Raw genomic sequence first — 26055 nt, 5'->3', positions numbered from 1 at the left:
AAGGAATCATGCTACACTCCAAGGTCTTTTAATATTTCTGTATCTTATCCTTTTTCAAATTTCATTATATTTTTATCTATCTTTGAATATTTTCCAACAGCAAGAATTTGAAATCTTCTAATGAATTTTTTGGATAGCTGGATCAGTCAATATCAAATATCACTTAATAAGGCATGGCTTGCCAGAGTTCTAAAAATTAGTAACTAGTGTTCACAACTAAATACAAATGATTAGATCTGGAACCAAATGAAAACCCAACTTAAAGGTGTCAGGAACAAAAGCTACCCATTATCTTAAAATTAATAACGTTTTTATATTTTCATGAGCAGGGCTTCTGAACCATGACATCACTGACATCTGTAATGCACCATTTTTACTGCAGGGAATCTGGCATCTGTTAGATGCCAACAGCATCCATCCCTCCTCCTTCAAGGAAAATCTCACCGACCAATGACAGCACATAAAGGAATGAGTGGGAATACATTAAATTCTACCTGCTACCCACTGAGAACCACTACTCAGTGGTTCTCAAATAAAACAAATTAACAACAAAATAAAAACAATTCTGGGCCTAGAGATACAACTCAGCGGTGAAGAGTGCTTGCTGCTTGTGGTGGTTCGAATGAGAATGGCCTTCATAAGCTCTATGTTTGAATACTTGGTCCTCAGTTGTAGGAACTGTTTCTGCTGCATGCCTTTGCTCCACCATCACTGACTCTAACCCCCTGGAACACCTTTTTCTTTAGTTGTTTGCTGGTGGTCATGGTGCTCTGGCACAGCAATAGAAAAGTAGCTAATACGCTGTTCTAGAAATTTGGTTCTTGAAGTAATTCAATCTTCTCTGTCCTCTGAGGGCACCCACACACATAGCATATATTCACATACAGTAACATGCATATAGTCTGTAACTCCAGTTACAGGGGACTGTACACCCTCTTTTGGCCTCAGTCATACATGCAGTAGCACACAGACATAAATACAGTCAACAACCCTCACCCAAATACACATCTTTAAAATAAAATAAAATAAATAAATGCAATCTATCTTAAATTCTTGGAAAGACAGAATATACTGGTTCACATCTCTGAAATGCCTTTAGAAGAAGGAATAAGCAGTTAAAAAATGAATATAACCATATTAACAGAAGACTTCTAAGTGTAAATATATGCAGATACATACAAAACCAATGCTCATTAGAAGAAACTGAAGTGGTCAAATTATTTTAGATAATTAATTCAGCTTAATACATTATTATCCAATGTGGGCCAATGGCTTAATTTTTACATTGAGTATTATCAAAGACTGCTTTTCACACAGCAGCGTGCACACACCTCAAGTGTCAGTATCTGGGAGAATGAGGACTGTTAATCAATAGCCAGGAGTTCAGGGCCAATCTGAGCAACTTGAAGACCTCATCTTAAACAAACAAACAAACATTGCCCTTTAAAATACACTTTGCTGCCAGAGGAAGCACTAGATTAAGTTATACCATACATACCTCCAAATTTGGCATTCACCATAACATACAAATGCTCTTGAGGATAAGCATTTGGATCCCTGGACACGGCATGTAAACTAATGGTGGGGTATTCCAGTGAGAATCCTAATCCCGAACCATTTAACCAAGACAGGCGGCTGAAAAACATGTTTTAGGCAGATTATTTTTAGAAATGAAATCCTAACTTAATATCCCAAAGTTTATAAATGTTTAACCCGGACAGTTTTAAGTATAGAAACGTAAGTTTATTGACAATATTAGAAATACTCCTAAAATAAGAACACTTAGTAAGAAGAATTGAATTGTCTTTCCTATGGTTTCTTTTCCTCTAGATATAAGTTCAAACAATTTGAGAGGCAGGTTTTTTCAAGTCACTTGTGTTTATCTTTCCCCTATGTGCACACATGTGGGTACTGGTGAAGGCCAGAGGACAGCATCAGATCCCCAGGAGCTAGAGTTCTAGGAGGCTGTGAACTCCACACAATGTTTACCAGCAATCTAGCTCTGGTCTTCCTTACAGCTTTCGGCCCTTCCTTGTGTGTCTGTCTTTCATGCGCATCCTTGTTTAGAATGTCTCCAGTTACCCTCTCTGCTGTCCAGATCCAGCCCTCTTCCACAGGAGCGTCTCCTGTTTCAAACTGCAGCTCAGTAATGCACACTAGCACAAGTATGTATGTTATAGATCATGTTTGTCAGTCTGCTAACTACTTCCATCCTTTCATTTAACGTTCAAAAATGTTAGCACAGTTCTCAGTAGGTCAGCACACACAAACTGGTAATCAACCTTTCCACTCATCATACATTAAATTATGTACACACAAAGCAGCTGGGATTACAATTACAATTCAAAAAAATAATTATTACCTTAGGAGACAAGGTAAAGTTCCTATTTATTACCAGCTTTAAGAAAAAGCCACAGGGGCTGGAGACATGACTCAGTGGTTAAGAGCACTTCCAAAAGACCCAAGTTAGACTCCAAGCAGCCACATGGCAGCTCACAATGATATGCAAAAGATCCGACACCCTCTTCCGGCCTCCTTAGGCACCGGGACACATGATACATAGACATACATGCAGGCAAAACACACAAATAAAACAAAATAAAGTAAAAAGAAAAAAAAAAACAAAATACTTTTCCCTTCAAGTACACAAATGCAAATATTTTATTGGTATAACAAAGGAAACATCACCAAAGCCAGTAGGTTGAATTTTGACAGGTAATGCCTAATTTATACTAGAAATATTTCCCCAACCATGAACTTTTTTTTTTTATCAGAAAAGCCATTGAAAACACCTCGACAGGGGCAAGATCCCAAAGAAGTCATAAAATATTTTCAGGGCTGAAAGGAAAAGGAAATGACTACTACCAAGCATTGGGTTGTTTTTATGGGGGGTTACTACTGAGCACTGGGTTGGTTTATTTTATTTTATTTTTTTTAGTGGGAGGGATGACAAAATGTTCTAAAATTGAGTGTAGATATGAGTGCATAATGAAAAACATCAACTTCTATGAATAAAGTAGGCAAGTTGTATGCATGTAAATCATGTCAATAAATAATTCTATTTTAGGGATTGGAGAGATGGCTTGGTGGTTAAGAACACTGACTGCTCTTCCAGAGGCCCTAAGTCCAATTCCCAACAATCACATGGTGGCTCACAGCCATCTGTAATGGGATCAGATAGATGTCCTCTTCTGGTGTGTCTGAAGGGAGTGACAGTGAACTCAAATACATAAAATAAATAGTGATTTTTAAAGAGGAATGTCACAATAAATGCCATTATTTTTTATACAACTACTATACACTAATGAACTTTTAAGCATAGAAGGGAATGGGGCTGAGGCTCTGCAGAACACATGCATATTCTATATCCTCTCCACTTTCTTCTCCTCTTTCCTTTCCCCCAGCCCCACCTTCCCATTCCCTCTTATTTTGAGACAGTATCAATATTTAGCTCATGTTGGCCTCAGCTGCCCAGGTTGGCCATGATTTGTTTTCCTTTGAGCCGGTGTCTCTCTACATAGCCCTGATTGTCTCAGAACTCACTGAGATCAGCCTGCCTCTGCTTCCAGTGCTGGGTTAAAGATGTGCTTTACCACACCTGGCCACAGCCAAACTCTTGGTATTCTCGCTTTTCCTGCCTCCACTTTTAAATGCAAGTGCTGGCATTACAAGTCTGTGACCCCATGCCTAGCTTCATCCTACTTTCTAGAATATAGAAAGTCAGCTCTGGCAAGCTGACCATGGCTCACGACTATAATAAGAGCTCCCCAGATGCTGACTTAGGACAACTGCTGTAAGTTCAAGACTGATATGGAATTCACATAATGAACTCCAGGCCAGTCAGGTCTATAGACAGTCCAGGTCTCAAAACAAAAAACAAAAAGCAACAAACAAACAAACAAACAAACCCAGGTGGTGACATATACTTTTAATCCTATCACTCGGAAGGCAGAGGCAAGCAGATCTCTGTGAGTTCAAACCCAGCTTGGTCTACACAGCAGTTCCGAGTCAGTCAAGGGTACATCATAAGACCCTGTCTAAAATAACAACAAAACAAACACAACACAACAAAACAAAATTATACAACTGGAGAGCCAAGAGCAGGAACAGTGAAAGAGTAGCATTCTAAAATTATCCATGGTCAGTTTAAGAAGACACTAGATTCTAGGCCTCAGGAGCTCACCACCAGCAGGAATCAATGTCAAATGATATATACAATCCTCAGCAAAAGTATTAAAAGGTGTGTGTTAGACTGTGGTGGTACACATACAACATAAACAGACTATGACAACGACGACGATGATTTCTGAGACAGGGTTTCTCTATGTAGTCCTGGCTGGCCTCAAACTCAGAGATCCACCTGCCTCTGCCTCCTGAGTGGCAAGATTAAAGGTGGTGTCACCTGCTTCTGGCTATACTATGATTATTTAATGGCATACTTAAAAATTAAAAGAAAAGATGCAGTTATTGGAAAGAATTTTACCCACTAGGTTTATTTGAAATAAAGAGGCAATAAACTTTAAATAGCAAAGTGACATAAGTCTAAGGAATCACTTCATCCCCACTGCTTCTAAAGCAATAGGTTTCTTATGTGAGGAAGTGCATGCCGCAGGCACCTTTCCCACCTAGTTACTCTCTGTGTGGTCATGGGTACTAAGAATAGCCCAATCAAACTGTTTCCTTTCTCACCTCCAAAACCTCCCGATATGACCACAACTTAGAATGGAACACCCCAAAATTTGAAGTCCAAAATAATTTCAAATATTCAGAGCCACAAAACCTGGTCAATCAAAAAAGTTGGCATCTAAATAGAATCAGTCAGTGCTTTTGGTTTAAAGGCTGAAATTGTGCCATAAGCCTTAAGGACGCCAGCATGCTGTCTCAACAACGTCCCTATGGGCTCTGAGGAGCCAAGGGAAACCAGTTTGGCACTTGGAGCAATACTTACTTGACTTTAAGCTCTAATTATTTTTAAGTCTCTTCTCACATAAAGCACTACAAAACCAAAATACATAATTATCTATGACTGGTCATAAAAACTAAAGCCAAAGCGACATGAGTCATAAATGCAAGGACAAGAACTAGGAGCGCAGTGAACACAGACAAACTCATGTTTCGTCAAAAGAATCTGTGTTGGCTTAATTAGTTTAACATTGCTTTTGGAATGATATGTAAAAAAGCATTGTTTCTAAAGCTCAAAGTACCTATTTTTAATTTAAGTACAAAGCTTACCAGTCTTAAATAACTTCTCCTGAACTACTCATGTCTTTTATCTTCCTTACTTAGATGAGAACTCAATTTCTTATAAAAAGCTAAGCTCTGGGGTCTGGAAAAAGATCAGTGTTCACAAGCACTTGCTGCTCTTTGCAGAGGACCACAGCTCGATCCTCAGTACCTATATAGTAGCTCATAACTTTAGTCCAGAGCATCCAATGCCCTCTTCTGACCTCATGGAGTGCAAGGCATACATGGGGTGCATGTACATACATGCAGGCAAAACATTCATACACATGGAATAAAATAAACCTGAAAACAAAACAGCCTCTAAACTCTGAAACTGAGCCCAGGAGTTGTGCATCTCTAAAGACACACACAAAAGCTATTTCTTTAGAGACAAATTCTATACCATTCTCTTCTGGCTTACGTCCTAAAAGCGTCCCCAAAGTCTACAATATAATCCTCCCAAGTCCATGGACATGCTCTTACCTGTTCCGGCTTTGGGTCTTTCCACACTCTCTTTCATGTCCACAGATGAAGAACTACTAAAGAACATTTATGTATATGCCATGTATGCATGTGTAAAATGCATACATGTCCTGACACAAAGAACACTGTTTTCCAACATTTTACCTAAGCACCCTACTTCTTTTTGTTGTTGTTGTTTTGTTTTGTTTTGCGAGACAGGATTTCTCTGTATAGCCTTGGCTGTCCTGGAACTCACTCTGTAGACTAGGCTAGCCTTAAACTCAGAAATCCACCTGCCTCTCCTCCTAAGTGCTGTGATTAAAGGCATGCGCCACTACCGCCCAGCCCTACTTCTTTTAATTAGAACACACATACACTGCCATTGACCTGGATGCTAGTCACCAGTTGTCATAACTTTGGGGAAACTGCCAGTTATTGAATCCCATGACTTGGAAATGCCAGATGAGGGAAAAAAAAGGGTGATCTGAACAAGGAATTGAGGAAAGAGGGTATCTAGAGATGTACAAGATGGAAATGTAATGTTGATTTAATTCTTAATTCACACATATGTAATCTATAATTTGGGACATTTCCAAAAATGTTTTCTTAAAGAAACATTAAGAGTCTGCCAATAAAAACTTAAAATAAGGGGCTGGAGAGACGGCTCAGTGGTTAAAGCCATTGACTGCTCTTCCAGAGGACCCCAGTTCAATTCCCAGTAACCACACAGTGGCTCACAACCATCTGTAATGGGATCTGATACCCTCTTCTGGTGTGTCTGAAGACAGCTGTACTAATATAAATGAAATATATCATTAAAAAAAAAAAAAACCCTTAGCCGGGCAGTGGCGGCGCATGCCTTTAATCCCAGAACTTGGGAGGCAAAGGCAGGCGGATTTCTGAGTTCAAGGCCAGCCTGGTCTACAGAGTGAGTTCCAGGACAGCCAGGGCTACACAGAGAAACCCTGTCTCAAAAAACCAAACGAAAGAAAATAAAACAAAAACAACAAATGCTCTTAAACTTGGAGCCATCTTTCCAGCCCTCATTTAATGAACCTTTATAAGAGTATACAGCTATTAGCAACACTTGTATCCTTTAAGCTATAAACTTACCAAATGGCAAAAGCATATATACAAGAAGCCTCCCCTTCCCAAAAGAATTATAGAAAGACTCACTGGGCGTGGTGGCAGCATACACCTTTAGTCCCAGCACTCCAGAGGCAAAGGAAGGGAGTTCTCTGTGAGTTCCAGGTGAGCCAGGACTACACAGAGCCCTTGTCTTATGTAAAAACAAAGAAACAAAACCCATTTTACAAAGCGTGACGGCCATTTTTGGTTGTCAACTTGACTACATCTGAAATTAACTAAAATCCAAAAACGGAGGGCACATCAGTGTGGGGTTTTTTTGCTTAATTTGAAGTAGAAAAATCCACTTCCAATCCCAATCTTGAGTCAGAAAGATGCCTTTATTCCAGGTCTTGAGGTAAGATTCTAGCATCTACTGAGATCAGCTAAGGCTTCCAGCCCCTTGGACTGAGCAGCTTCTGGATTCTTGGACTTTCCATTCACAGTCAGCCATTGTTAGATTAACTGGACCACAGCCTGTAATCACCCTGACAAATCCCAGTTCTCAAAAGACAGAGAGAGGGGGCAAGGATTATGCCTACTATAAAGTTAAGGGTATAAATGTGTTTTAAAAACCAAAACCTTCTTGATTTGGAGAGCAATTTTGATAGTGGCCAAAGCCTGGGTGTTCATAGTGATGAGAAATACATGAATATGCAGGAAAGCACGTTTGGTGTGAAGAGGGGGATGGTATCAAAGAGCATAAAAGTATCTTTAATTCTCCTGTAGTAATTGTCATCTCTGAAGTTTTAATTCCTCCGTCTGCTAACCTAGGCCTAGTCTTGGGAGCTTCTAGTCTCCATACAATCTAATCTAGGCCTAGAATATTCACTGACAGACTTACTGCTGAATAAACCCACCCTATCCTGTTCTTTCTGAGCTCTAACTGGCTGGTTTAACTGAGCAAACTCCTCTCTAAGATGATTGATTCAATCTCACTTCTCTCAGTTTCTCCTGAATTGTTCTGCTTAGCATCAAAATAACTCTAGCAATCTATTTTGATCTTCTGGCTACTTCTCATTCTCTGGCTCCTTTTTTTCCTCTAACCTGCCTCTGTACAACTGTCCCAGTAAAACTGCCTTCTTGTTCTCTCTGCACAGCTCTCTTCAGTAACTTTCCTTTCCTCTCTTTTCTCCTGAGAGTTGGGAGTATCTTATTTGGTCAAGTCTTTCTCTGATTTGATCACTTTGTCTGCCACTCGATTAAGACATCATTTTTAATCATGGTGCTTCCTTCCACAAATAAACTTTACCTTCACTGTTTGGGATTCAAGGTGTATACTAAAGATGTGTCTGTATTCTAGCCAGAGGCAATAAAGGTGTATGCTAAAGGTAGAGAAACCACAACTAGAAAAAGGGTTTTTTTCTAGTATATGAAGGGTTCACAGCGTGATCAAAGGTCCTGCAACAAAAGGCAGATTTGGAAATGAATGGAGTAGGTATTAACATGCTCATTGAAGTAGGCTAGAGAGCCCAGAAGATAAGGCTAGGGAAAGGACCTTAGAGAGATGCATGCTTCAAGAGGTGGGTCTTTTGAGAAAAGAAGAGAGAAGAAAAGAAGAGAAGGAGAGAAGGAATGGAAGGAACAGTCAGACAGCTAACTGGAAAACATCTGCAGGGTATAAGCAGCAAGAGCTTTGGTGAGCTCAACAATTTCTTTGGCATGTGGAGTGTGGTACACAGATATACTCCTAACTTTGACAAGATCCATTTTATTTATCCATGTGTATTAGTCAGAGTTCTCTAGAGTAACAGAACTTACAGAATGAGCGAGTCTCCACAACTTCTTCCCTCCCGCCCCTTATCTCCCTCCTGACTACTCCAAACATACATACCAACCAAACTGAGCACCCACCCACATGTGTATTTTCAGTTGGTGTCCAAACAGCCAGGCTGTGCCCCATTATCCAAACTGTTCTCTAAACAAATAACTTCTTACACTTTTATACCCTGGACTCTGTAATAGGTATAATCTTGGTCCCCAAGAGATTTGTTTCCCAGTGTCATGATAGAAGGAACCCTGAATGTAATTAAGATTACTAATCAACTGACAGTTGAAATAAAGGGGCTAGCCTGGATTTTTATGCAGGTCAAACACTATAGCTCTTAGAACCAGAGGATTTCCTCTATGGCCAACAAATGGAATATAGCAAAAGGTAAACCAGAGACTCTGAAGGACAGGAAGGTATGAGAAAAAGAAAGGAAGGAAGGAAGAAAGAGGGAGAACGACAGGAAGGTATGGGGGGGTAGGAGGGTATGTGCGTGTGTGCAGTGTGTATTTTAGTGACAAGTATGTATTGTTGTGAAAGTACAAAGTCCTGCAGGTAGTCAAATATAAGAATTCCTTCCAGGACCTGCACATCCAGGAGTCGGGTTCCGATGGTTATGACTCCGCCCTGCGTGGGCCCGCAGAAGAAGTAGTTGCTCCTTCCTTCTCCCCCCTCCCCCCAGCGGAAAATCCAAGTTCATTTACCAAGCATCCTAAACCCTTCACAATCTGAGCTACGCAGGGAAATCATCAAGTTCACACGATCATTCAGAAAGCCAGGCCCATCGAAAAACTAACCGACGCTCTGCAGACTCAAAACTAAACGTGACCACGCGCCAGGCTTGCAGGAGACAAGCCGGTTAAAAGAAAGAAAGAGAGAGAGAGAGAGTGAGAGACAGAGAGAGAGAGAGAGAGAGAGAGAGAGAGAGAGACAGACAGACAGACAGAGAGAGAGAGAGAGAGAGAGAGAGAGAGAAGAGAGAGAGAGAGAGAGAAAAGAGAGAGAGAGGAAAGAAAAGAAAAGAAAAGAAAAGAAAAGAAAGCACACGTCGTTAAGGAGAAGCACGGTCTAGAGAACAGAGCCAGCTGAGCTCCGGAGGGGAGAATCCCATCCTGCCTGCATAATAGCAGCGTTGGCCGGCGCCCCCTCCCCGCAGCACCCCGCGGTCGCGCCTTAGGGGAGGCCGGCAACCGGGAACCCTACCTCTCCGCAATGTAAAGGGTGCCGGTGCCGAGCCCCTTCCCGTTCAGCACAGCCTCGGTGTCTGGCTGCTGCAGCCGGAGTCCGTCTGCCGACCCAGGCGGCGGGAAGCTTTTGAGGAAGCTCATCGCCGGCGAAAGCATAGCTCTACGCGAACCAAGAAAGCCGAACACCGCAGTCGCGGCTCGCAGGGAGCAGCCCCGGAAGCGATAGCCATAACCCGGAAGAACAACTTTCTCAGGAGGGACTTGGCGTGCGGTTGACCATAGAGACGGGATAGTCTAGGCAACTCAGAAGTCAGTGGTGAGCCGCCTGGCTTTGGTCACGTGACACTGGTTCCCCATTTCCGGCTCCTCTAAGGATGCTTAGAATAACCGAGTGTTTTCTCTGTGGTTCTACTTGAAGGTCATAGCAGCAAATCCCGAGAGAGGATGTCTAAGGAATACAAAGCCTTCCCCAACAAAAAGTGGGGACGGGCCTAGGCCCCAGGAGTCCCTCGCCTAAGGAGGACTCACAGAAATAAAGTCCACACTCATGTTGAGGTCAGAAGTCTCCGGGTTGGGTGCACGAGTCTACCTTGCTTCCGGCTCCTCAGGCCTGTTCTCCTTGGGTTCACACAGCCATTTACCAAACCTCTTAGTCCCCACGTCACCGGAGAGATCGAACGCCCCACCCCAACATGTCACTCCACGAGCACAAAAAGGTTACCTTAATGATGGACAGTGCACAGCAAGGCAGTCAAAGACTGCCCCAAGGGAAAGGTAGGCCACTGGTTAGGAACCCCTTGCCTTACCTGCTCGCCAGTCCCAACGAATAAGAGCAGTGAAAATTTACAGGTTTAGTAAATAGAAACCCATAGTAGAGACCTATAGACCACACAAAATAAGGACTTTGCCTCGTTTATTTCTTCATGGATTCGTTCTTTGTTTCTGAGACAGGGCTTCCTTATGTAGCCCAGGCTGGCCTCCAGTAGATTACTATTTGCACCGTACTCTACTGGTACTATTACGGGAATCACCACACTTGCTCAATTCATTTTTTTTCTTTATGATAAACAATATGAACACATTTTCTATTACTGACCAATTTTTACAGATGGGACCTGAGGCATTAAACTTACAAGCTAGAGTTGATGGATGGAATTCAGTCAGACTCCACTTTTTGGCTGTAGAATTGTAATATCTACGGAGTTAAGGCTGTTTAGGTTGGATAACATAAGTAGGATGTGATGGGAGTTTTGTCTTTCTTCCTCCTCTTCCTCCTTTATTTCTCTTTTGAATCTTCTCAACAGAGGAATCTTTAGTTTTTTTCCTTACGATTTATTTTATTTTATTTTTAACTCTGTGTACTCTGCAGGTAACCACAGACTCTGGAAAAGGGCATTGGATCTCCTGAGACTCAAGTTCCAGGCAGGTGTGAGCTATCCTGCCTGGGTGCAGTGACCCTATCTGCAAAAGCATTAGGTATTCTCACAGGCTGGCTCATATCTCCAGTTCCAAGTGTTAAGTTTTTAAATTTGGCCAGTTTGTCGTTAGTGAGAGTAGGAGACATGTCCACTGAACAGGAATGAGAAGGTGGGAGTGGAGTAAGGATGGGGATGAGGAAAGATTCTAGACTCTCTGAAGGTTAAAATCCTCATTTGTATATAGATTAAGAGGAAGAATTTGTGAAGATGAAGACAAGAACAGACAAAGAAGAAAGGTTAAATATCATTTCTAAATTTCCAGTTTAAAAAGTTGAGTAGGTGAGTAGATGTGCTTTCTAGGTTGTAGATTTCAGAAAGAGGTTTTCAAGGTAGGTTCCAAGGGTAGCAGACAGAGTTCCTGTAGAGCACTGGGTTAGCGTGTGTGAGGCTTGGGTTAAATCCCCAGGACCGAAATGAGTAGCCTAGGAATCTAATTGGAGAAATGGTTTATCTGAGACTTTCCCTAAGACATTTATTTGGTAAAACAAGCAGTGCTTGGTTCAGAAGTGGACCCCCCATGTATGTCAGGGAGAACTGTCTAAAACCAGTATAATAATTTGTCATTTTGTCTTAACCTTCAGAGTCATTTATATCATAACAGCCCAATGGCAAACATTTTATACCAGGTGATAAGCGAAGAAAGTGATCTTAGCTGTGAGAAGGATCCCTTCCAGCACTCAGTGCCAGGCTCAGAGGGGGCGGCTAAACCAGTGAGTCAAACAACAGAGCAGCATCAAGTACTGAAATAGGAAGCTTTGCACATTCTACTTCTCGTATGGATCGATCCCTGTGAATAAAGTAAGTAGTTGGCACTTAGTACACCACTTTCTTTGTGGTGTTTAACTTTTTAAAAGAATGCTTTCGTTGTCCATTCTCTCCTTTACTCCTTAGAGTAATCTTGTGAAGAGAGGCAGAGTAATGTAATGAGGCTGTAATGTGCATTTATAGCTAAAATTAAAGATCAGGAAAATGGATTTGCTTACACTTATTGTGTAGCCCAGGCTGGCCTTCAACTTGTGATTCTCCTGCCACTATCTCCTGAGTGCTGTTAGTACAGTGCACCACCATGCCCTGGTAGTTCTTCCTCTATTTTTATTGAGACTCCAGCATTTTAATGTAAACCATCACCTAGAAACAACTGACAGGGCCCTGTAAAGATAAGAAGTCATTAAGGTTCCTGCCTGTTGATGACAGTAACACTTAGGCTTACAAACCAATTCTTCCTAGATCAGAATTAGATTAGAACTTAGGCACATGTTCTAATGAGGTTTTATCATTATTATGTTCTTTATTTTTGGCCCCTATAGTAGAATAAAATGTTTTGTTTGGAGAGGTCATAGAACAACTACAGGTGCCACACTAGAAAACAAATGTTAAGGCTGGGCAGTGGTGGTGCACCACTTTAATCCCAGCACTTGGGAGGCAGAGGCAGGCAGATTTCTGAGTTCGGGGCCAGCCTGGTCTACAGAGTGAGTTCCAGGACAGCCAGGACTACACAGAGAAACCCTGTCTCGAAAAAAACAAAAACAAAAAAAGAAAATAAATGTTAAAGAGCAGACAAAATAGGCTTTCAATAGAAAATCAGAGAACCAAAGTATGAGGGGTGTTCTCTCCTGTTGTATCAGCTTTCTACTTTTGTTCTTTCTTTCTTTCATTTTTAAAAAATATTTATTTATTGTATGTATATGAGTACACTGTAGCTGTCTTCAGACACACCAGGAAAGGGTATCAGATCCCATTAGAGATGGGTGCTGAGAATTGAACTCAGGGCCTTTGGAAGAGCAATTGGTGCTCTTAACCACTGAGCCATCTCGCCAGCCCCTCTGTAACAGTTTCTGATGGTGGAATTCTGTTGCCACAGAGCCTGTTGGCTTCTTGGAATTTCCCTTAGAAATTAGTGACATTTTTGTAAGAACTTTTAAATACAGTTTAATAATTCCATGACCTGTTCATTTTATTTATTTATTTATTATTTATTTATTTATTTTGATTTTTCGAGACAGGGTTTCTCTGTATAGCCCTGGCTGTCCTGGAACTCACTCTGTAGACCAGGCTAGCCTCGAACTCAGAAATCTGCCTGCCTCTGCTTCCCAAGGACCTGTTCATTTTAAACATTGAAAGTCGAGCAAGAAATAATCAGAAGACACATTAAATGGGAACATACCATCTTTTTCATGCTTCAGAGAACATTATTATAAAGAGGAATACTCAGAAGAATGGAGATCAGAGACACAGAGAACTGAAACAAGAAAGACCCAAAGGCAATAGGAAAGCTACCAGGCCACAGACACAGATGGGTGTTGTTGCAAATACTTTTCTCTGGGTCAGGCTAGAAAAATGGAAACCGAGTAAGGTGGCTCTGAAATGGGCAAGAGTTACTGGACAGGGAAGGTCCACAAACTTGTCTTATAGGTTCTAGCTAACTTTTCCTATAGGAGATGACTGTATACACTAATGTTTATAGCTGGGCAGTGGTGGTGCAACACCTTTAATCCCAGCACTTGAGAGGCAGAGACAGGTGGACTTCTGAGTTCGAGGCCAACCTGATCTACAGAGTGAGTTCCAGGACACCAGGGCTATACAGAGAAACCCTGTCTCGGAAAACAAACAAACAAACAAACAAACAAACAAAAAACAATAAAAAATGTTGTATATACTAGGTCATATCTTCTTAGTGCTCTTTCTCTGATTGTCATTTAGACCTTGAGTAACCTTGAATTCATTCAGTCAGAATTACATAAGGATTTATCTCATCCAGAAGGGTCCTAACATCTAACATTTAATTTCATTAAAATAGTTATATTGTAATCCCACATCGACTAAATGATCGCCATTTAGTGCATCAAATCTTAGTTTTTTAAAACGAATCACCCTCAGGTCTCTTAATTAAGATAAAAGTTGACAGCTATATTCTAGCCCCATGTTCAGCAAAGATTCTTAGATTGTTAGGGCTGAGGTTTGCAAAGGTGGCTTAGCACTTATGAGTACAAGCCAATCTTTCAGAGGACCAGGACTCAAATCCCAGCACCCACATGGTGGCTTATACCTGTCCAGTTTAGGGGTTCCACTGCCTTCTTATGACCTCCAGGGACACCATGCATGTATAGCGTTAAACAGGCATACCTGTAGATAAAATACCCATATACAAAAAGATTTTTTTCAAAAGATAAAAAAAAAAAAACAAAAAAAACAAATGGCTAAGCCCGTCATAATACTATCATTTCTTAGCTGATTGTTATAAAAATGTCAGATTGCTTATAAACATTATGACAGACCAGAAACCAGCATTCATTTCATAAAGTGAAATCTTGATTCACATTCTTTCTTCATCTAAATGTTAATTGGTAGTTTCAGGTTAGAATTTCAAGTACTGATGAACTCTGCTAGCTTGCTGGCTAAAACAAAACGTACACACACACACACACACACACACACACACACACACACACACACACACACACACACACACACACACGCGCGCGCGCGCGCGCGCTTGAAAGGAATAAAAAGCCTTGGCCTACGCTGCTGACTTGTAGCAGTGTAGCTGTGTCCACAGAGGGCTGTTTAGAAGAAAGGCCTGGGCTCTAACATGTCAGTTCTCCTGAGGATAAGTAACGAAAACAAAGAACAATGCTGTAGTGTTTGTTTGTTTGTTTGTTTTCCAAGACAGGATTTTTCTGTATAGCCTCTGGCTGTTCTGGAACTCACTCTGTAGACCAGGCTTGCCTCGAACTCAAGAAATCCACCTGCCTCTGCCTCCCAAGGGCTGGGATTAAAGTAAAGAAAGGCATGTGCCACCACTGCCCAGCATATACCTAGTTGACAGGCAGCCTTAAAAATTCTTTTGAGGAAGCTGATCTACTTACAAATTTGCTTTCTAGATCATGAAATAAGTCTATTCTTGGGTGATGCAGAACATCTTAACCTTTTACAAACCAGTTATTGAAATTTCTGAGCTTTCTATAGTGCCAAAATGTAACATAAACTATGTTTTCAAACACAATGCTAAGTACATCAACTTATTTAAACTTTTTATTATGACAATTAACATATATTAAGTGAAAGAAATGACAAGTATTATAATAAAACATTTTGAAAAAAGTTACACAGTTAGGCCAATAGCTATAAAATGGCTTAGGCCTGGCTTATTACACTGAGAATTCTGATCAGACTGTAATGCGACATTCAACATTTCATTAACGAAAATATTGGCACCAGCCACAACATATTTTGGTTGTCACAAGAAATATTATATTTAAACAACTAAGAACTATAGTTCTAACACTCCTGAAGCTTGAAGCTCTCAGGACCTGCCGTACTCTCCATACACAAACTTCACTTGTGTTACCAGTTACCTTTGCAGATCTCTGTGCACCTTATTCACACATGCAGTACTACATTATTATGTGACAGTGCACTCCAATTCTCTTTGACTAACAGCATGATCCTAATTACCTCAAGAGTTACTTTGATTGCTAGTCTTGAAGCTTCTGCTTCAGCTCTCATCTAAAAACAGTAGTTGGAGAATTATTCCAGCAATATTTTTCTTTTATGCATAGGGAAAATAAAGTATTCCAAGTAAGCGCATCTTAAAATCCAAGACATGTTCTGATTAGGTGCTTCCTGAAACTCAGTTACTATTTTAAAATTGAAGTGAGATTCTAAAATAAGCCAATTTACAAACTCTTAGCTGGAATTTAAACTCTTCACATTGAAACTCATGGTCCCTAAGCCTCTAAATGAATAAAAATAGCAAAAGAAATTATGTCCCAAATTAGTTGCCAGCAGTTGAAGGTTACTTAGAAATTGACACACTTAGATAAATTTAATTTCTTATAAGAATACAGTTGTGCTATCCAGGTAGTAAATCAGAATGCTGAAATTACCAGATAGCGGGGTGGGGGGTGGGTGGGTGGGTAAGTATTGACATTTAAAAAGGTGTGGCTATAGCATGGTAAAATGTGCCAGGGAAGACTGCCAGCAGCAGTTCTAATAGATTATAAAATTACTTACCAAATAAGGAGGGACAGAAAATTTAATGTGATTTCCATTCCTGCCAAGTTTCAGCAAATTATTTGTGTGGAGGTGGGTAAGTCTACAGAACAGTCAACAATTCTAGTTTTTCCTTCTCTTACACATAAGAAACTGGCCCTGCCCCCTTCCCATCTCCATCTCAACATAGGACAACCCTTCTTAAAGTGCACGGGAAACCCAGTGGGTGTTTTGGGCAAGGTACTATCCAGACATTATGACCAAGAAACTTCTTTGACGAGAGAACAAAACACACCAACATCAGTAACACCCTAGACAGCACCACAAAGGCATGCGTGGAAAGAAGGATGCTGCTGGTCTGCACAATAAGTTATGCTGATCCTGAAGATGCATTACACTAACAGGAACTGTGTGTGTGCGTGTGTGTGTGCAAGGAAGTCTCATGCAATGGTATGAAAGCTTTGGAAACAGGTATTAGTTTAATCTCAAGGCCTGTCCACACAGCAGTGCAGTATTGACATGCACCAACTCTTGCTAAAGGGCAATATAACGAAAAAGACCATGGCACAAGGTTTTAAACAATTCGAGGTTTAATTACGTAATGCTCCCATAGATGTTCTAGCATAAACACAACTGTAAAAATCTACATCCTATTTTAGGGTATTTCCCCACCTCCCATCCCTTAAAAGCTGTACAGTTATAAAAAAATGTGACTCTCAAGCAAAATAAACTTTTTTTTCTTTTTTGCAACGTACAAAATAAGTTAAATTATTTAGATGTTGAGCCATTAAGTTCCATATGGCTGTGTTCTAGCTGTCCATAAACATAACATGCAGGCTCCTGGCCTATGACCAGGATGCAATAAATACAGATCAAACAAACCCCAAATGCTTAAGTTAGACTCCTTCTGAAACTGATGAAAATCAAGAAAATATATAGTTAAACAAGCTCATTCTTGTATCATCTGGTGGCAAAAAGAATAGGGAGCTTATTCAGTCCTTTGCACATTTTCTAGCTTGTGCCAGTTTGGCAAAAAACAAAAAACAAAAACAGAAAAATCCCCATAAATATAGTTTCTTAATTTTTTTCTCATTTAAAATATCTAGAGCGTAATAAATCCCTACTCACTGGTAATCTGTTATATTCTATCCCATACCTGGTGTGTGAGATAGATGTATCTACAACATTATTAAGATCAGAACAACACCTCCATGAACTGAAACCCCTATGGTGAGTGTGCCAGAACATTCTCTTAGAGCAAAATGTTATAAATGTGAGATAGGGCAGGGAACTGTGTTCATGACCAGGAGTGGGAAACGCAGGGACCTCTGTTCTAATCAACTTCTGAGGTCTGTATAAGCAACAAGGGCTGAGTATACAATCTAAGGTGGCTCACTACCAAGGCTACCTTATTTTGGCTTATGACTGTTTACATGGGAATGACTTGTCTTCAGTGTTATGCAGCCAGTTATCTAGTAAACCTTGGCACTCAAAATAAAGTTACCTCATTTAAGTTAGAGCAAAATATTTGGAAATTAAGTGGAAGCATAACAATAATCCAGTCTAAAACTGGATGATAGCAAAGGTTTTTGTTTTCTTTTTCTCCTTTCAGGATCAGGATAAAAACAATGAGGAAATAAAACAGCAGCTAGCTTGCCATTTCCAGGGTTTCTCTGGGAGTGGCGGATAAAACATGAATGAGTTTTGTTCTGAGAGTTCACTAATGGATCATATTAACAGACAAGGACTATGGAGATTACAGCAGACACGTATGTGGCCTTGGCATTCTCTGCTTAAGAAAACCAGAAATGTCTTGAGAATGTCAAACCATCAAGAAAAACTATTTTTTTCTTTAAACCTTCTATAGTTGAATCATATTCATAATTTTGTCACAATTATTTGCCTTATACATTTAGTAACTCAGTTCATGATGAATTCAGCATTCTAGTGGTTATCCACAATGTGTGTATGTACACATTTCCTCATAAGAAATATCGTTGAGCATCTGTTCTAAAGCTAAGACACCACCCTGAACTAAAGACCTGCTCCACTGTGACAGCTGGCAGTGGACTCACAGCATTTTCTGAGAGTTACACATCTGTTCAGTGTTTTCCATCTTCTGGTAGAGGAACTAGTGAGGGCTAAGACCTCATGCCTACCAACAAGGCTAAACAGGTATTCTTGTCACAAAGGGAACTCCACTCACCCCACATTAAAACTACTGACACATTCTCCATCATTTTAACTCTCTATTTAAACAAACAAGTAAGTGTCCACATTTTTCTTAATATATGTACTTTGCTTCAATGTTTATTATGTAGGATAAGTTCTAGCAACTAGAAAATGAGAAGTAATAACATCCTTTTAAAAATCTTTTTCCCCACAACAATTTCATTAATATCTGAAGTTCTTGGTTCTTTGGCAGATCACTTTTTAAAAAATGAGTTACCAGTAAACATGAATTCATTCTTAATGTAACTTTTTATCCTCTCAATCTGCAACCTTGACCAACTGGAGAAGACGTCAAGGAAACCACCTCTGTGTCATGTGTATTGTTGAAAACACATGACTTTGCAGTAACACTCTACAATAAACATGGTATCATCACACATGTACAAACCAGTCTGAGTCATTTTCATACACTATTTCAACTCTAAGTTCGGGAACTGTAAAAATATGTCTAGCTCTCAAACTTTACTGAAACCGCAAACTAAACACTGAATACTACATTGTATCTCCACTTAAAAGCATAAGTTGTAGACTAAGTGTCTGACAAGCCTTTTGATACAAGTTCAACATTTGTATTTCAAAAGGTAGGAGGGGGTCACTGAAATTATTAAAGGGAAAAACTCTAAAAATCTATTGTAAATCTGAATCTATCAAGGATTGAAGATAGTCTACATGCCTGTTTTCCTTTCTATCCACCAGTTCTTAATGGTTTTATCAGAATTTTTGATACAGAATATTTATTTTTAACAGCAGCAACAGAAACCTCATTGGGAACATCTTCCAAATAAGGATTTCTGAGAGATAACAGACTCTGAGGGACTGAATCTGAACACTAAGCAGGGCAAGAGTTTTAGCCCAGTGTTAGAACACTTACCTAGTATGCATGAGGCCCTGGATTCGGTCTCCAACATGAACAGAAACGACAAAAAAGCCAAGCAGAAGAAGCTGGATACTAAGAATTGGTATATATTAGCTGCCTGGATTACTCTTTATAGCCAGTTGGTCTAATGAGAATGTAAAGTTAGAAGGGAGACACTCATTATGAAGTTGACACTCAAGTTTAATAAGAATCAGGTAGCACAAGTGGTTTTGAAACCCAAGTCAGTGGGACATTTGCTAAGTGGAATACTGAGTCTTTACTATAAAAATTACTGTGGGTTTTCCATAGCAGAAGAATAAGAAGTTACTTCACATTCTGCATGCTTGTTGAGTTAGCTATCCATTTACTACTTCTAATCATCTGTGTAAATGACGAATAGAATTGATAGGTGGATGCAAGTGCTGGTGTGTGCAGAGGTAGAGACAGGCACATAGGAGATTTTCTACACCACAGCGGCTTTACCTGGTTGCAGGACTGAAACCCTCTTAGACTGCGGAACAAGAATCTCTTACCACACAGTAGTAGGAGTCCTTCTGCCTGTCTGTTCTAGACAGTGAAAAAACTTCTTAGCTGATTTTCAAGTAACACAACAGCTAGAAAGGAAGTTATGCATGTAACTGTGGTTCCTTTTAGTCCTTCACTGCCTGTGAATGTAAGCCCGCCCTGTCCTTCCAGCACGACACTATTTCAAGATGAAGCCACAGCTGGCTCTGCAGTGGCTGCTGCATCCTTGTTTTCTTAGGCTGCTCTCATGGTTTGATTGTTACACAAATGTAAGTTCACTGCTACAGTCATAGCGAACATTAACGCTCAAGTACTATGGAACTAACGTGAAACCAAAATCAAATAACTGAAAAAAAAAATCAGCACTCAAATTTATAGGCCAGGAGATAAGATTTAAGAGTGTATCTGTCAAGGAACAGAAAGTAGAAGCATAAAGTGTCCAGAGGTTTTCATGACACAAGTCTAATGCCAGCTTTCAATTAAAAAGAAAAAAAGTGGTTTACTGTACATTAACTACATATAATAATTAATCTGAGAAGAAAAGTGAAAGTCCTTGAGCCAGCAGCAGATACAGCATGTCTATTGCCGGCAACAGACAACACTGGAACAGAAAACCCGAATATCAGGGCAAAGGCACACACTGAAGCAAATGCTGAAGGCTTCAGGATGTGCCAAGCAAGGCGAATCACAAATCCTACAGTTGTGCAGGGTTAGGGCTGTGCCTGTAACTTCACAACTGTAACAGAAACTAAGATATACGTTCGTATTTTAGTGTCAGCTATGTTACATTGATTTAAAAACCGCCTATTCTTGAAGCAAAGGGCGTATCCTTAAAGTATTGAGATGTTTAAAGTGGAAATTATACTTATTAAGTATATTAGCGGTTCTCATTCAATTCTGTTGGTTGTGTGACTATTAATGGATTTTAATAGAAGTATATAATGGCCAAAGGCCAAAATTACATTCAAACCCTGCTAATATATCCAGGCAGATAGAAAATTCACACACACACACACACACACACACACACACACACACACACACACACCATACAAATCACACACCATACACATGCTTAAACTCAAAACTAAAAACCTCCCAAAGGAACTGCTTTGTTTGTAGACTTCAATTTGAAGTAGATAGTAAGGGCAAGAATAAACCAGTTAAAATTCACCTGAAAATCCCTTCTCATTCTTCAAATGTGCTAAAATACACAGCTTAGCATCTCCATGTTATATTTAGATGTATTATATTCAAAATGGCATCTCAGATGGTGAACACCATGTGGCCTGAAGAGTTAACACTACTGGCAAAGTTTATAGTGTACCTGGATTTTAGGGAAAGACCACTTATTTCACTAACTGCCCACCTGGCCCAGCACGCAGAGGCCATCTAATTTATTACAAAAGCTTTAAAAGCTATTGAAAAGATTCTGTTAGTACAATCTGGTTGTCAAAGCTTCATTATACATTTTACTATACAAATACTTTCCAGATGATTTTTTTTTTTATAACAAGAAACTCTGCTATAACATAAACTTAGGTTAAAGTGTTTTATGATGGTGCTTCCAGGGTCTCTTTTTTTATTTAAAGTGTGGTAACTCCAATAGTAAACCAACTGATGTCACAAAAGCTATTACTAAGTGATATTTGTGTGATGTTATCTACAATACTCAAACTGCAACAGTACAGACATGAACTTTTAAACAGTTCGTTAATCATCATCTATGCCATGAATGTTTAAATATAATATATATTTAATATGAAAAGCTAAAGCACAAGTGCTTTCTCCCACCCTAAATTCTGTTTTGGGCCCTCACAGATTTGGAATGCATTCGTATCCACCCTTTTCACAAAGTCAGGAGAGCTCAGGAAATATAAAGTCAAAAATATACAAATCTTTGTTGTTATTATAATAAGATTTTTTCCCATGAATGAAATTACCAAGGACCATGAACTTGGAAAAAGAAAATCAAAAGGAATTTACAGCAATTATTAATCTTCAAAGTTCAAAACTGGTCACTTTCCAGAAAGACTTCAAGATCTGTTGAAATTTTTCTTCTAAAAAGTCGTTCTGTAGTGGAGTTTTCTAGGAAAAATTAAACAGCTTCACTAACTGGCCCGCTGGTGTGAGAGCTACCATGGAATAAATTAGCACAAAAATGGAAAGAAGTCTTATAACTGTTCACTGTTACAGACATAATCAACAAGGTCAGTCACTCGCAGAAGCTCATCTTCATCTTCTTCTGGTGCCCCCACTTCCTGTCCACCACTTGTCCCATTGGGGGCTAGACTTGCACTGGCTGTGCCATTGTCCTTGGGGGTCTGGGACTTTTCAGTTGCTTTGCCCATCAAGTTCTCAATGGCCTTGCCAGGACTCTGTCCATTGGTGGAAGGCAAGTCTACTAGGCTGTAGTCCAATGGGCTCCCAACTTTGCCCACGTTTTCAAAGTCCTCTTCCTCATCACTCTCTATCCGGTACGGCTTCTTGCTGCACTCTTGCTCTGAGGGCAGTACACTGGGCTGGCTGTCACGGGCAGGCTGATCTGCATCCCCATGAGCATTGTCACAGCTCTCCTCATCTGTCTCAATCCGGTGTAGCCGCTTGCGGGATGGTTTGCCTTCCTCTTCATCATCCTCATCTGCTTCTGAATATTCATCTGTGCTTCGGCCTCGTTTTCGAACAGATCGCTTCGATTCTTTTGTTAGCTCGTCATCTTCAGAGTTCTTGGACATATAGCTCTCTAAAAAACAAACATTTAAGCTGTTGGCACAGTTGACACAAACACATTCATATACTCCTTTCTTTTCCTTATTCACCCACCCATTCTCTGCTCTTATGAAAACACTGCTCTGTAAGAAATGGACTGATATGATAGATGACTCCCATCACCATCTATAACAATGTTTAGTGAGATCTACTGTGTATTTTACTTCTGATTTAGGGAACAGAAGGTCTCTTGGGGGAGTGAAAGAATAGGCATCTGATGGTTCTTAAACTAAGGGAAGATAAGTTGGCCACAAACTGGGGAACTCCTTCCCTTAGTCCTAAAATTGAGGGGTCATATAAATGTATTAATAAGGAAAGATTAAAACTGAAGGAAGGTGATACACACCTATAGTTCCCATACTTAGGAAGTATAGGAAGATCAAAAGTTCAAGGCTAGCCTGGGTTATATGAAATCCTTCTCAAAATACCAAAAACCAAAAGCAAATGTCTGGACATCACTCTACTCTGTATAACCTTTGAGAATAGGAACCTCCTCTAATAAAACGTGAATTGTGAATGTCTTATTGTTACCTGTGCTTACTCTGTGAGTCATCTCGCCGACTCTATGGGCTACACATATATTTACAAACTTACAAGGCTCCTGGTTTAGGCAAACTAAATTCCAGATTGGTCTGTTATGTATGTATGTTAGGACCTGTATGTTAGCTAAAGAGGCATCTTAAATCTAATGTGAACAAAAAACTCTTAAAGGCTGTATGGCAGTTTTTTCTATTTTCTTTTTAAAAAAGATTTATTTATTTATTATATTTAAGTATGTTGTTGCTGTCTTCAGACACACCAGAAGAGGGCATCAGATCTCATTACAGATGGTTGTAAGCCCCCATGTGGTTGACGGAATCTGAACTCCGGACCTCCGGAAGAGCAGTAAGTGCTCTTAACCACTGAGCCATCTCTCCAGCCCGGCAGTTTTGTTCTTGTTTTTTTTGTTTGTTTGTTTGTTTTGTTTTGTTTTTTGAGACAGGGTTTCTTTGTGTAGCCCTGGCTGTCCTGGAACTCACTCTGTGGACCAGGCTGGTCTCGAACCCAGAAATCTGCCTGCCTCTGCCTCCCAAGTGCTGGGATTAAAGGTGTGCGGCACCACTGCCTGGAGGCAGTTTTGTTCTTAAAGCTGCTTAGTTCTCCTTAATTTCTCAGTAAATGCTTTTGCTCTAACAACAAAACTGATCCTTGCGGGGCTGGAGAGGTAGTTCAGTGGTTAAGAACACTGACTGCTCTTCCAAAGGTCCTGAGTTCAAATCCCAGCAACCACATGGTGGCTCACAACCATCTGTAATGAGATCTGACGCCCTCTTCTGGTGTGTCTGAAGACAGCTACAGTGTACTTAGATATAATAATAAATAAATCTTAAAAAACAAAACAAACAAAACAAAAAAAAAAAGCCAAACTGATCCTTGAAAAGCTGGAGAAATGGTTTAGCAGCTAAGAGCACATGCTGCTCTTGATGAAGACCAGAGTTCAGTTCCCAGCACCCATTTCAGAGGAAGGATGACCACATGTAATTACAGTTCCAGGGGATCTGTTGCCCTCTTTTGACATTCACAGATACTAGGCATCCATGTAGTGCGCACGCACAGACACACACACACACACACACACACACACACACACAAAATCTTAAAATACAAACTATCCATAACTTTTTACTCTTACAAGTATGGACCTAGCTTTACCCTATCATCTCATCCTGGGACTTCTGGTCTCCAAACTTGTTCTCCCTCTTTAATTTATTGGTATTATAGGTACTCTAGCAAACTAGAACCCAAATGAGATCATATTACTGCATTGCACTTCCCATATCACACAAAGCAAATCCATATTCCATACAATGGCCTATTCTCTTAATAGAAACTAATCATATGATAGATTTAAATTAATTAAAATTAAACAGCATTTAGTTCCATGCTCAGGCCAGCTAAATTTTAAGTGTTTCACAGCCATACGTGGATAGTATTACTCAATTAATCAGCACTAATACAGAATATTCTAATTATTGTAGAAAACAAGCTAGACAGCTCTGAGATTATCTGAGATTACTATTTATTTATTTATTTATTTATTTATTTATTTAGGTCATGAGAGACCTCATGTTCTATCTGAACTACTCATTTTTTAAGAAGGCAGCCATAGACAATATGTAAACAAACAGACATGACCATCTTCCAAAAAAACCTGATTTGCAACACTGTTATGTCAGTAGGTACACTGTAGCTTGCTGACATCTTCATGACACATTGAGTTTTAACAACCCTGGCCTTCCTTCTGCTCCCTGATGATGCTGGGCGCAATCAGTCGGTGTCACTCTTCTTTCAGAGAATGAGAGAATGCCTACCCAATGTTTCTTTCAGATATTAAATGTCACATCTGTGTGTGACTGTGTGTATGAAAGAGTATGTATTAGTGTGTGTAGGGGAGAATGTGTTGCGAATATGTGTTTGTGTGTATTTAGAACCAAATCCCCAATCTAGAGCCTCATGCATGTTAGGTAAATATTTCACCAGAAATTCCTAACATTGCTCCCTATATGTTGTCTTTCTCAATGAAGAAATTGGAAATTGGAAGGATATTTTTCTAATCTTCTTTTCTCCTTCTAATAGCTTATATTCTAATATTTGTCCTATCACCTTTCCATCTACCTACATGAGGGCTATTCTGTTCTCTCCTGTTTCTAGTGCTCATAGCAAGGGCTTGTTCAATCAATACTGACATTTACTGGCTGGATTCATATGAAGATACTCAAGGGAAAATTTATCTTTAGTCTCCTATATCCACATATACTTTTCCTATTTTCATATTTCTAAACATTTATTTCATGTTTAATTTGTAAAAGCAATATTCAAAGGAGATCATAAATAATGATAGATTATGCTTAAAAAGAGTCAGCATCTTTTTTTTTTTAAGTTTTTTTGTTTTTGGGTTTTTAAGATTTATTTATTTATTATATGTAAGTATACTGTAGCTGTCTTCAGACACCCCAGAAGAGGGCATCTGATCTCATTACAGATGGTTGTGAACCACCATGTGGTTGCTGGGATTTGAACTCAGGACTTTTGGAAGAGCAGTCAGTGCTCTTAACCTCTGAGCCATCTCTTCAGCCCCGAGTCAGCATCTTTTAAAATGAACTTAGAGAAAGGTCTGACTTATCAATGAAATGGGTATCATAAATTCCTATTAAAATTTTTTAAAGATTTACCTTATTTTTATGTATACGCATGTGTATCTGTGTATGCCAGTGTTTACAGATATCAGAAAGCATCAGAGTCCCTGAACTTGGAATTATGTGTGGTTGTGAGCTGCCTACCTACTGTGGGTGTTAGGAACTGAACCTCGGTCCTCTAGAAGAACAAGAAATTCTCGTAACGACGGAGCAACCTTTCCAGTTCATACAAATGAATTTGGGGAAGGAGGCATTTTTTTTT

At 39.8% G+C, this 26055-nt stretch overlaps 2 protein-coding genes and 1 long non-coding RNA gene across 4 annotated transcripts in view; 1 reads left to right on the top strand and 2 right to left on the bottom strand.

Moving 5' to 3' along the window:
- The window catches only part of Clns1a (chloride nucleotide-sensitive channel 1A), a 22223-nt gene extending 12160 nt beyond the window's left edge, over positions 1–10063 (bottom strand). The window contains exons 1-2 of the mRNA XM_031387429.1: positions 9782–10063; positions 1499–1635 (exon numbers count right to left, since the gene is read on the bottom strand). Of these exons, the coding sequence (XP_031243289.1) occupies positions 1499–1635; positions 9782–9921 (277 nt within the window). The 5' untranslated portion in view covers positions 9922–10063. The remainder of the gene's footprint in view (positions 1–1498; positions 1636–9781) is intronic.
- LOC116102597 lies at positions 9905–12035 on the top strand. Its single transcript, XR_004123236.1, has 3 exons — positions 9905–10539; positions 11135–11241; positions 11870–12035. It is a non-coding gene; the product is annotated as an uncharacterized LOC116102597 (long non-coding RNA).
- Positions 12036–15262: 3227 nt separating this feature from the next.
- Rsf1 (remodeling and spacing factor 1) overlaps positions 15263–26055 on the bottom strand; it is a 124632-nt gene continuing 113839 nt past the window's right edge. The window contains exon 15 of one of the 2 annotated variants that reach the window (XM_031387424.1): positions 15263–22591. In XM_031387424.1, coding sequence (XP_031243284.1) covers positions 22023–22591 — 569 coding nt within the window. In that variant the 3' untranslated portion in view covers positions 15263–22022. The remainder of the gene's footprint in view (positions 22592–26055) is intronic. The other variant, XM_031387423.1, reaches the window with a different exon arrangement.

The sequence above is a fragment of the Mastomys coucha genome, unplaced genomic scaffold (genome assembly GCF_008632895.1).
Source record: "Mastomys coucha isolate ucsf_1 unplaced genomic scaffold, UCSF_Mcou_1 pScaffold21, whole genome shotgun sequence".
NCBI lineage: Eukaryota > Metazoa > Chordata > Mammalia > Rodentia > Muridae > Mastomys > Mastomys coucha.
This window is presented reverse-complemented; position numbering and strand designations above follow the sequence as displayed.